This window comes from Condylura cristata, unplaced genomic scaffold (genome assembly GCF_000260355.1).
Source record: "Condylura cristata isolate star-nosed mole 26May11 unplaced genomic scaffold, ConCri1.0 scaffold00019, whole genome shotgun sequence".
NCBI lineage: Eukaryota > Metazoa > Chordata > Mammalia > Eulipotyphla > Talpidae > Condylura > Condylura cristata.
In genome coordinates this window covers 19,772,501-19,784,980 of record NW_004567120.1, presented here as the reverse complement: position 1 = coordinate 19,784,980, position 12,480 = coordinate 19,772,501, and the positions used below count along the sequence as shown (strand labels likewise).

The 12,480-nt window shown below is 41.0% G+C and overlaps 1 protein-coding gene across 1 annotated transcript in view; it reads left to right on the top strand.

Moving 5' to 3' along the window:
• The window catches only part of AMOT (angiomotin), a 72,457-nt gene that overhangs the window by 30,133 nt on the left and 29,844 nt on the right, over window positions 1-12,480 (top strand). Inside the window, exons 6-7 of the mRNA XM_012727241.1 lie at window positions 242-334; window positions 5,061-5,206. Of these exons, the coding sequence (XP_012582695.1) occupies window positions 242-334; window positions 5,061-5,206 (239 nt within the window). The remainder of the gene's footprint in view (window positions 1-241; window positions 335-5,060; window positions 5,207-12,480) is intronic.

The window sequence follows — 12,480 nt, the reverse complement described above, 5'->3', positions numbered from 1 at the left end:
GGTTCCTTCACTGAAATTGAGAATTTTGCTCTTAGATTTTGTCAGCGAGGGTTGAACACATTCACGACCAGAAATATGGTTGTGGGACTCCACAACCATTGCAAACCTCTGTCTGTGTCACCCGTTCTTATGTAACAAGATCAAACAGGCTTGTTTTGCCCAAGATCTGTGTTTAGAGGACAAACAGCATGTGCTTGGGAGTTTGCAGTGAGGCCCTGTTGATTGTCTCCAAATTCCACAGAGCGTCTAGAGACTGCCAATAAGCAGCTTGCAGAGAAGGAATACGAAGGGTCAGAAGATACCAGAAAAACCATCTCCCAGCTCTTTGCAAAAAGTAAGTCCGAAAGCTTCAGTGGATATGCATGGGTGTGCGCGTGAACTCTGTGAAAAGGCCGAGCAGTGGAGTTAGATCTACCTAAAGAGTAAGGACAGTGTGCATATATTGTAGGGGTGCTTTTTCCTGTTTGGGCTTGAAGGTGGGAGATTCTGTTCTTTTCCTCTTGGGCCAAGAAACATGCTTGGCTGAAACACCTCACTTCAACATGGCTCCTTCTGTTTTAAACCAAAGAAGCCCCTGGAAAGACCTGCTTTTGTTGTGGCTAGCTGAAGAAAGATCTTAGTGGATGTGGTGGCCCTCCATGTTGTAGGCATTTATTGCTGCAGGCTCCATGGTGTTGACGCTGGGAGAGAACGGGTTAACATGCAGATTGATGATTAGTGTTTGGAATCCCACAGCTGCACCTGGGGCTCCCCTAGTTAAATACCCTGTGCGATATCATATCATCACACTGGCAGGTTGCAAGGGTTGCTAGCAGGGGGAGCACTAACTAGTGGGGGGAGGGCAGTGCCAAGTCTTCCTTTGTCTGGAAATACTCCTAAGACCGTGACAATGAATTAATCCTCTTCTTTATCGGTCCCTAATGGACTCCACCCAGCTAGACAATGCTTCATTCTTCCCAATAGCCACAATAAAACCAGCAATAAAAACTACACAGTGGATTGAGTCCCTAGGAAGACTGAGTGGGGGTGGGTAGGGGAAACAGATGAAACACCCTTATTTCTGCAGATGCCCAAAGTTGGTATCCCCTTCCCGCGGCCTCTGTCAGGGTGGCTCCTAGCTGGAGTAGTGCCTGGTGGGGACTTGTCAGGCCCCATCTTTGCAGGGCCTCCTCATGACCCTTTCAAGTCATTCCATGCAGCTTCCAGTCAGCTTTTACAAGTGTGTTTGATCTTCCATTACAATATTCCCCTCCCATCCTGGGTTGCTCTGTTGTGCTGTGACTTCAGAACTGGGACTTTTTTCTTCCTCCTTTCCCCGAGCTCCTGTTCCTTTGTCATTATGCCTTAGAGGAAGGAATGTGGTTTTTCTGGTGTCATCAATGCCTAGTGTAAATTGTTGTGAAGTTGCTTTTGTGGTGTCACGGTTAGGTTACCCCAGCTAGCTAGTTCCCTGGTGAAGAAAGGGTGGTGGCAGCTTCCCAGAATAAAACCAAACCAAACAAAACAGAAAATGTATGGATTTTTGCCCTGGCTCTGCTAATTCTCACTCCTCTCTGTATGGGTTGGTGATTCAGGTGTTATATGAGTTAATGCTGTTGGTTTATAAAATGTGGTCATTTAGTAGAGCAAAATGCATTACTGAAACACTGTCAAAATTTTTCTAGAAGGGAAAACTGTACTAACGCTAGAGGCAAGAAAGAGTGTGCGGCTGTAGCCCCTTGACTCCTTTGCCGCCCTTTGAATATCCACGGACTCTGTGAGGTTGGCATTGCGGCAGGAACAAAGAAAGCCCTCTAGAAAAAACTTCCCTGGGGATGTGTTCCTGCTGTCTCTTAGAAGGGCCAAACCACCTCCACCCTGGGACAAGGTAGACTGGGGCAGTGCAAAGACTTCAAAACATCCTGGCTTTATACGCACATGGACACCATGTTCATGTCATGTCCATGAACCAATTGAGGGATCTTGTGCAGGGTACCTTAAGTCTCAGTTTTCTCAGATGCAAAATGAAGAAGAGAATAATATCTCCTTGGTAAGTTGTCGTGAGGATTAAGTTAGGACAATACTTATTGTGTAGTATGTATTCAACAAATGTTCATTTCTTTCTATAGTATTACTGACTACATACAAAGTGGGAAGAAAAGGCAAGGGTGCTCTAATAAAATATTCTCCTATAAGCTTAAGTATAAAGGTATTGAGATGAAGGGCGTTCTACCCCAAAATGGGAATCAAGACTGCGCATTTGAGTTTCTGCTGTGAGGCCTGCTAGTTCAAAGTGCGGGGCATTACTAGTGTCTCATGGTTATCTAGCTATAGTGAAATGCTGGATTCAGAAACAGAATTGCTATTTTAATAGATCAAGTTACAATCTTTGCATTCTGAACACTCTTAATACTGTACACAATTTGACAAGCATCATTATCTCTATGCAGTAAACTCCTTTGGTTTTTGATTGTGCTGTCTGTCATTATCTCATTTATTACTTTGAAGAATTAGGAAGTTCAAAAAGGTGGTAGTTTTTTTTTTTATTTATTTATGCATACAGAGCTGGGGTACAGACCAGAGGTGCAGGGGCGGTGAGAGGATTCACCAGAGACAGAGTGGGGAGCAGAACAGTCAGATTGTCCGTCGAAGTTCACTGCTGAGGGAGCAGTGGGCGGGTCAGGAGAGGTCTGCCACGCCATGTGGGTCACTTCCAGGGCGGGGATTGAACTCATGGTGAAGTGGCTTTAGCTTCTCAGTGCTGTGCTTTAACCCGCTGTGCCACCAGGGAGGGCCCAGGTGGTAGTTTTTAACCTCTATTTTCATCTCTAGCATCTCTTGACTCTTTCTTAGATTTTCCTCCTCTGCTTAGATTACCTGTCTGTTCCTATAGGTGTCTTATTTATTCCTTAGAAACCTTACAATATTAGTCACTGTTTCAAATTCATAATCGAATTGTTTCAACCACCCTGCCATATCTGGTTGTGCTTCTGTTGCTTGTTCTGTCTCTTCAAACTGTACTTTTTACCTTTTAGTAGGAGGTGCCATTTTCCATTGTCAGGCAGACATACAGTAGGTGGAAAACAGCTGTGAATAGGCCTTCACTAAAATGGCGGCAAGAAGGGACATGTTCTCTAGTCCTGTGAATAGGTCTCGCTCTTAGTAACTGAACTTCACCAATAGCTTTGAAAACTTTTTTTCATGCCTTCATTTGTGCAGAGGGGCTGGAGTTGATATTTCTCCGTCTAAATCAGTTATAATTTGATCCAACCTCAGTAGTTTAGATTCTGATAAAACAGTTTCTCTAGAGAGTGGTGTTTTTTAAGAACAGAATGCTCTAGTATTTTTAAAAAAATGGCTCTATTTCCCTTCTCTCTGCTAGAAGTATAAGGGGGATTTTTCTCCAACATTTCTGCTAGAACTAGGTTGAATTCCTAAAGGTAAAACTCACAAAAGTGTGGGGGTCCCACTATAAGTGGTGGGAGTTTTTAGTTCTCAGGCTTTTCCACACTAAGGCACTGGTAATTCATCAATTACAGTTCAGGATTTCCTAGCCTTGTAGGCTGCCAGGCTTCTTTCCCCATAAATTATGATTCTCTGTATTTGCCTGTCTCTCCAATCTTGGAGGGCTGTTGTTTGCCCTTCTCCACCAGATTTAAAAAGAGTTGTTGATTTTTCACTTTTCAGCTATTTAATCATTGTTAGGATAGAGTGGCAACATTTAATCACTTTATATGCCCAGCAAAAAAATCTTCTTAACATGCTCAGTTTTTATCCTATATGCACTGCTTTTGAATTTGTTAACAAGGGAACTAGTAGGATTGACTTCTTCAGGGTTCCATGTAAACATAGTCACCTAAAACTAGGACCAAACAATGGAATCTTTAAGTGGTCTTTGGAAAGGAATGAAAACTACCTCCTTGAAATTTAGTGATCAGCACTTCAAGTGGAATATTCCGATCTTGTGATCAGGTAAGGAATGGAACAGGTACAGTCAGTGCCGATTGAGATAAGAATATAGACCAAATGTAGAAGCTGTTTAGAAACCACTTATAAGTCTGTAATAACTTATTGAATTGTTGGTTTCTGATACCATGACTCTATTCTCTGGGAAATTATAAGACTGTCACACACTAGTACTTTTCTTCTCAAACCTTCTTTCTATCTCTATATATTGAATTCTCATTATACAGGTGTTGCTTAACTGAATTTTCTATACAGTGCAATCCAGAAAGACCATTACTTGCCCACTCAGAGTTCCTTCAGATGAAGATCATAGATTATGCCATTAATAAGCACATGTACATCTGTATATGTGTTTAGATACATAAACATGTGTAATATGTATATTATGCATGCACACACACACACACACAAATATATATATAAGCACACAAAAATATCAAATGACACTTGTAACAAATATCCCCAGCTTTGAATAGGCTTAACTTTTCTAACTCAGCAGAAAAGGAGATTCTCAAGTAGAAGATGTTTTTCAGGTAAAATTAATGTTTGTATTCCTCTCATCCTGATGCTTTCCCTCTAGCTCTTACCTGTATTCTCTGGGCACTCAACCTACCCTGCAGGATAAGGAGCAGGGAAAAACACACCATGAATTCAAGTTTTACCACATACTCCTTTTAAGGACTGAGTTCCCAAGAGAAGCAGATTGTGAGATTGAGTTATGTTAGATTAGGTGGGTCAGACATTTCCAGCAGAGGACATGTTTATTAGATTTGATCTTAGTCAGAAAATAACCTTCACGAGTAAAGGGTTTTGCTTGAACAAATAAAATGGGGGTGACAAGCCTACCTTCTCTTTTGATGTGTGTGTTCTCCTTCATGTAATACTTTTCCCTAACACTTTGCATCTACTTTCTCAACAACCATAGTTATATGACTTTTCTAAAATTATATGTTAGCTTAGTGACAGAACTGGTGGGGGGTCTAGATCGCAGATATCCTGACTCTTGTAGCTGTATGTTGGAACCCTAGAATATGTCCTCATGGGCATGCTTGCCTGTTCACTTAGGCAATGTTTTGAGCCAGCTGCAAATGTACTGATACTTCATATCCTAACAGATAAGGAAAGCCAGAAGGAGAAGGAGAAGCTGGAAGCAGAGCTTGCCACTGCCCGTTCTACCAACGAGGACCAAAGGCGTCACATTGAAATCCGAGACCAGGCCCTGAGCAATGCCCAGGCCAAGGTGGTGAAGTTGGAGGAAGAGGTATGTGTGATTTCTTCAGGTAGCAGATAGAGCTGAGGGTAGAGCTGGGATATCCAAGGCACTGGGGGGGGGGTACCGCTTTGGTGAACTGGCAGCTGGCTTATAGGCCTTCAATAGGAAGGTAGCATCTGCTACTTCTGCTTAACGGCTGTGGTGATGACAGTAGGTTTTGATTTCTTTTCTCTCTTCTGCAAGTTTCTTTTTGCTCCAGAATGAAAAGTCACCAAGGTCAAAGAACAATTTCTACTTGCTTTTTTATATTAGTTAACCAGCTCTCCCTTTGGTTCTTACTGTGCACCTAGCCCAACTTTGACTGTGAGACAGATTTTTTTTTTTTTTTAGTTCCTGCTTTCTACAGGGCTTCAACATCCTGTGTTTATTTTGGAATGACTAGACAGTGATTTCATATACTCTAACCATCTTGAATCCAGAATACTTCTTGTCTTCCTATGCTCAGTGAAAATTTGGTCCTTTCTTGGGTAAAAATAAATGAGCTTGGTGGCTTTGCCTCTTGTTTTGGATTTACTTTGCTGATTGGTTTCAGAATACAGTCTCGGGAATTTAAAAAAATGATGGGACTCATTGACAATTTATAGCTAACGGCAAACCATGAACTGTGTGCCCTGTCTTGGTGACTAGGTTCTGGAATGTAGGTAAATGCTGTGGTGAAGTTGGAAGTTATTTGTTTGCAAGAATGGAGCCTTCTCTTGACAAATGCAAGGCCCCCCCCAAACTACTGAGCATTATGATTAATATGTGTCTGAGTAGTCTTGATGTAGATTCTATTCAATTGCAACACCAAACTGTGTTCATGTGAAATAGAGGGAACTTTGTTGCTGGCCTGTCATTAATTTTAGTCGTCAATTGTCATTGTACTGGAGTATTTCTAACTCTTGACATGTTTTATGCTTCAGGGAATGGGTGTACTTCAGCAAAAATTGATGCTGAAGTATAACTTGGTAAAGAAAACTTCATGTCACTGACTTCTAAATTCAAAGCATTTCAAGAGAAAAAATAGCCTCTATTTTAACAAAAGCTGTCTAAACAGATCTTCACCCCGCTCCCCCCCAAGTGTTTAATGACCAGGATCTCCGCATTCTGGCTGTTGTACATCCTGTATCTTTGCTGCTTCATTGATTGGCTTCATCTCCTCAAGAAGAATCATTCTAGTTGCTAGAGCTCTTCCAACCTACTGCTATCCCCTGCTTTCTTGTGGGTTATTAAAATGCTTATTGGATCTGGGTTGTGGGTTCATACTTTCCTAACAGGTAATGCCATCTAAGCTGTGTTGTCCTTGATTTACTTACTTCAATTTCAGGTTGTATACATTCAGATTAATACCCTGCTTCATCTCATGCCTACATTAGAAATACTGCTAAATTGCTGTATTGAAAATGAAGATTACTTGTATTATGCCTGGTTTCCAGGACCAAGGGGCTTAAATGCCCTTTATAGCCTTCTGCTGTACCTCATATATTCTTCTACTCCATGTTTTTTTTTTTTTTTTACAAGGAAATCACAGAGTAAATTACTGATGAGCATCAGATTGTATTCTTTCAGAGCAAGGGAAACGGAGAGACCCACTGAGAAGCAGCTCTGGTCACATGGCAATTCTTCAGTAGAGCCAGGAATAAAACTGGAATCTCATGACTCTTCATTCCCTAGATGCTGCTGCTTGTCTCCTTGTCTGAATCATCCTTTGGTTCAACTCCCAAAAAGAAAATGTGGGCGGGTATTCAGATTTAGTAAATGCTGCATCATTTAATTAGAAAGAAAGAGTTTTTCCCATTGGGTTCCTTTTTCTCATCAGACTATGAAGACCTTGTCCAGGCTGTGTTGAGACAGTCCCATTGCCCTCCAGGGAGGCGCTTGTTCAGTAGGAGATTAAGTGGGGGGCGGGGGAGTTGGGGGAGAGTTTCTGCAACCCTCTTGCTGTGCAGTCTCCAAGGGCTAAATGGTAACTAGTTGTTAATCATGAAAATAGATATTTATGGAGAAGATGTTAATCTGCAGCTTCTCCTGGCAGCCCTCACTGAAACAGTTGCCTGAAATACACGTTTCTGGCTTCAGACTTCTGAGAGTTTTCTGGACATTCGTTCCAGAGATTTGTAGTCTTTTTCTAGTGCCCCGCCCCCAACTATGTATACTACACAATTTGAAGAAATTGTAAATACTGAGCTAGGATTAAATGATTGCATCTAGTGATAAGATATATCAAGTGGGCTCATCAGTTATTGTTAATGATTTTCGATATGTCCAGCTCGTACTTTTACATGGAAGCTGATGTTGTAAAATTCCTAGTTGTGGTTGGATTCAGAGAGCTGGCTGGGAACTTCTACCCAGTGGAATCCTAGAGACCTGGTAATGAATTAGAGAACCTCTGGTTTCAGCAGCATATTAGTGTTGGATTTTTTTTTTGGCTCTATGACATTCAAAGGAAAATGTTTTTTCCCCTGTCCTCAAATATAGGAATTGATCATTGAAACTGAACTTTTCTTCTGGGGGCTCAACCCCCAGTAGAACCTTAACTTTCTGGGTAAAATTCTAAAGTATGGAAATTTGAAGGTATTTAAGGTGAGTAGGTAACTTCGTAACTAACCTAGTAAGGAGTCTTATGATTCCTTTACAAAATTAGTGACCAATTTTAAATCAAGAAGGGTAATCATGAATAGGAAATGTATCCCTTTATCTGTTGAAGATGTTTCCAATAAGATCATGTGTGAAGTTAGAAGGAAATGAATACTAGGTGACCTGCATATGTCTCCTGTAAACAAGTAATTTAGTGTGGCTTACAAATAGAGCTGTGAATTTTCCTTAGAAGTTCTTCCCAGGAAATTCTCTCTAGTCTACTTACTTAGAACATGAGAATTAGGAAAGCTTCCCCAAATAAAACCTTTTGTCCTAAGCCTATTAAGTTCAAGGTCACTCAGTTAACTCTTTCATATTGCATCAAATTATTCAGGGAAAGATTATGACTACTTTAATGGACTGAGGACCCTTGTATGCATTTATATCTCCCTACAAAGTCCTCATTGAGAGTTTTTTCTCTGAAGTCCATTCCATCTTTCCAATGCCAGTAAGTCTTGCCTATGACACACATTCACTCTGCTTTAAGCTCTATGCAAAAATGATGCCTCAGGCCTATAGAGAACTTTCTCCTGTAATCACAGCTTCCTTCCTCTTTCAAGTTTAGCACAGATTCTCTTGCAGACCCTGCTCTGCTGACATCCAGGGAGTTATCTCGGGCCGGGTTGGGTAGAAGATAACACACTAAAGATCAAACCTGTTTTCTTAGTGAATCACCATGACCCAGGTCTTGCCAGCAATGTGCAGCCTTTGCCGTAGGCAACCGGTTGAGGTAAATATTGCCTTTCCACTCCTGCCCTTGTCTTTCGGGACACGTAGGTCCTATTGAAGTGGAGTCTCATTAAAATCCAAGTCAAAAGAACTCTGTGTTCTACAGCAACCGTGGTATTCTCCCATTCAAAGACAAGTCCCCCTGCCCCCCACTAATTTGACCTCACTGGAGAATTTCGACAGATGCCTGGCATATCCACTCGCAAGGCTCAAGGCAGCCTGGCTTCTGGCTGGCTGCTGTCTTATGATGATCCAGAGCTGAGCCACTGCTTGGGTAATTGTTTCAGTGATGGTGGGAAAAAGGCTCTGGCAAGATCAAAGAGCGAAGATGCTGCGGGTGGGCTGCTTGCTGTGCAGAGTACACAGGAAGGGGCAGAGCGGAATGTGGGAGGGCTGAAGAAAGAGCCAGTGAGCCTTGTTCTTTGGCTTTAGGCTAGAATGACAGCCACAGAAATTCAAGGAGAAGGGGCCCAAATTTTAACCTGTTCTGAACTGCAGTGACTGGGGACGATTCAGATGTTGCGGTGATGGTGGCAGTTCATTTTCCAGAGTTCTCTTGTCACTCCACGCAGTTCTCCAAAATTGGATTCGCATTTTCACTCCAATTCCATCATTGTTCATCGGGTGCTTACAGTCTCTCATTTCTAGGTCCTTGCTACTTTTTTGATTTGTCTTTTTGAGATACGTAATTTTCTGCTCTCATATCCACCTACACAGTACATTACTAGCCTCTTCCTTTCCCAATAATAGAGGCCTAGATACAGACTTTTACCATCGAATCCAAAGTAATCTTAAAAAGAAGTAGAATTTTGTTGGTATAGGTAAAACTCACTCATGGATATGATGAATTATAAATGTGAACAGAAGCTTTGAGGGGATGAATTCTGTGCACATCTGTAGTTATTGATAGGAATACAGATAAACTAAATATCCATCCAGAAATCTTCCTGAGTGTTCTGTTGATGAATTGTGACCTATCTGAAGAGCATTTCATCTACAGATGACATTTCCCATATTTATGTAAGAATTATTTTCTTTGCAGTAGGTGTTGCTTCAGCCAATATGCTAAGACATTATGTCTCCATCCCAAATACAGACAGCGTGAACCCTCAGAGCTCCATTTTTTTGGCCCTTGAAATTTCCAAATTGGAAGTCTTAAGAGTTTCTTTTTTGACTCCTTTACAGCACGAGTTCCATTCCCTTAGTAGCAAGTTGCTAGAGGTGGTTTTCTACTCTTCAATTCTTTTAATATCCACCAGTGGACCACAGCCTCTTGGCAGTGGACAGAGGTAGCTTGCTAATACCAGGGTAGTGTTACCAGATTGCTTCAGAGGGAACTCTGGGAGCCAGGGGCTCCCGGGGAAGGCTAAATCAAATCAAGCAGAAATCACTGAAGCCTCCTGCTATATACTAGTTGTATGAAGATGAAGAGCAAAGAAAGTACTCTTTAACTGTGACATTTGTGATACAGTGTGTTTGGAGGAATTTATCTGCCTGACTACCCACCATCAAAGTTCTAGTACCATTCACATTATCACATTCACTCCTTCTAACCTTTCCCCCCACTGGCCCGCTGCCCTCTATGGTAACCACACTTTTCATACAATCTAAGAGGTATTTTTGTTGTGTTATGTTACTGTGTTTCCTTTGGTTTTTTTTTTTAAAGCTTAACTTACTAATGCATACAATGACTGGGGTGTAGGCTAGAGGTGCAGGGGGTGAGAGGCAGATCGATGAAGTACATACACAGCTGAGGGAAGCAGCAGGTGAGACAGGAGAGATCTGCTGTGCCATGTGGATCACCTCTCTGGCCTGGGATCAAAGTTGTGCTGCAGCGGCTGCAGATAGTTTCATGGTGCTGTGTTTTTAACACCTTGTGCCACAGGAAAGGCCCTTTTGGTTATTTATAGTCTACGTATGACAGAAACCATTTGGTAACTTTCATTTTCTGACATATTTTGCTTAGCATGGTCACTTCCAAGTTCTATCCATATTTTCGGAAAAGGCATGATTTCTTCTTTTTTAAATAGTTGGGTGGTGCTATATTGTTTATATACCACAGAATCTTTATGGAGTCATCTATAGATGGGCTTTTGCTTAGATTGTTTCCATGTTGGACTAAAAGTTTTGTTTTGGTTTCAATGTCCTTTCAGCCAGTGGGGCTATGTGTTAAGTTTAGGTTCACCAAGCTAGGTGTCTGCCTCTTCCTATTCATTTCTATTTATTTTTATTTATTCAGCTTTTATTTCTTTGGAGCATTTTCACATTCAAAATTCATTTAAGGGAACTATAGAATGCTTGCCCATATCCACTGGTCCCCACACACTCAGAGCCTCCCCCATCAGCATGGTACATTTCTTAGAGTTGATGAACCTACATGGATACATAATCATTTGAAGCCCCATTCTTAGCTTTGGGTTCCCTCTTGGTGTGGTGCAAGATTTCACTAGGGGTTTGCTCTGGGTGGAGATGACTGTCTACTCATATGTTTCCATTATTATGGTGCCACACATAATATTTCACTACCCTAAAAATCCTATATTCTGCCAATTCTTATTTCCACCAATACGTTTTCTAAAACACTTAGAAAATATTTCCAAATTTTGTACTTTGATGAATTATGAAATTTAAATGTAGGCAGATTAAGTATTGTATTTAGTGACACACCTGGGAGAAAACCCAGATCTCCTTATTTGTAAATATCCCACCCTGTTTTGTGCACCAGTGAATAAATGGAGATGAATCATTTGTAATTCACTTCCCTGCAGATGACTGAGCCATATGGGTGGCTTTAGGGACCCCAGAAGTTATTTTGTATATAACCATTCTTTAAATAATAATTATGAAAGACACCCACAGTTGTTGGAAGGATGGCAGAGATGCCATCACGTGGTATTCATTTGCAGGGACCAGATTTTCCTGACCCAGAAGGGGTGCGGGGAGAGGTAGGGAGATCTGTCAGATTCTTGGGAATGGGTTCTAATTATTGCAGAAATGCACTGGAAGATTATGATTGAAATTGAGTATTTTCCTGATTCTTCAATAGTTTGTCGTTCTGCTAAGCTTTCTTCTAATTTTATGACTAGAAACCTTATCTCTGATTAGGAATGGTTTGAAACCATTATCTAGTCTTGGCAACCAAAGTAAATACATGTATGAATATGTTTAGTGTTTATATTTGTAGTATAAGGTGTGCTATGTTCATTTTTAGTCTTGTATTAGAGAGTTATTTTATATTAACTGGTTATGAAGGACGTAGTAAACAGTGACTATAACTAGAACCTAGGAGAGCTGTCAAGGAAAATAGAAGGGCCTCACCCTTAGTTGGCTACGGTACAGTTCAATTCAGTGGGGCAGGGACTTCGTCATATTTCCTGTTTCATCATTATTGTTCTTAGATATGTAGAATATCTGTCATGGTAAAAATTCAATAAATACCTGTTGAATGAATGAAAGAATCCACCTATGAATTAACTCATACAAAATCACTGCTAATAGGGTATACATTAAGAGCTATCAGTATAGAGGCAAAAGAGTAAATTACAGTATTTTGGACCTTGGGAATGGGAGGGGATTTTCAGCAGTAAATTAAAAAGTGATCTAAGGAATGGCATTTGAGAACATAGACTGAATGGGAAGGGAGTTTTGAGAATTTTTAAAAATTGATAGCTGGAAAGAAAACTTCTCCGCCAATCACTGAGTATCCAGGGAAGTTTGGTTCAAGTAATAGGTTTTCCCAACTTCTTCTAGAGGCATGTGGGTACTCATCACTAGCCAGAGCTGCTAACCTTGGCTTTGGAAACGTTTCAAATGGACTTTCATTTTCATGCACACTAAAGGCATGGAAAAATAAATCATCTAGGATCCTATAGAGAGTACATACATTATACGTTCTGTCTCTTGGGTGTACATATACA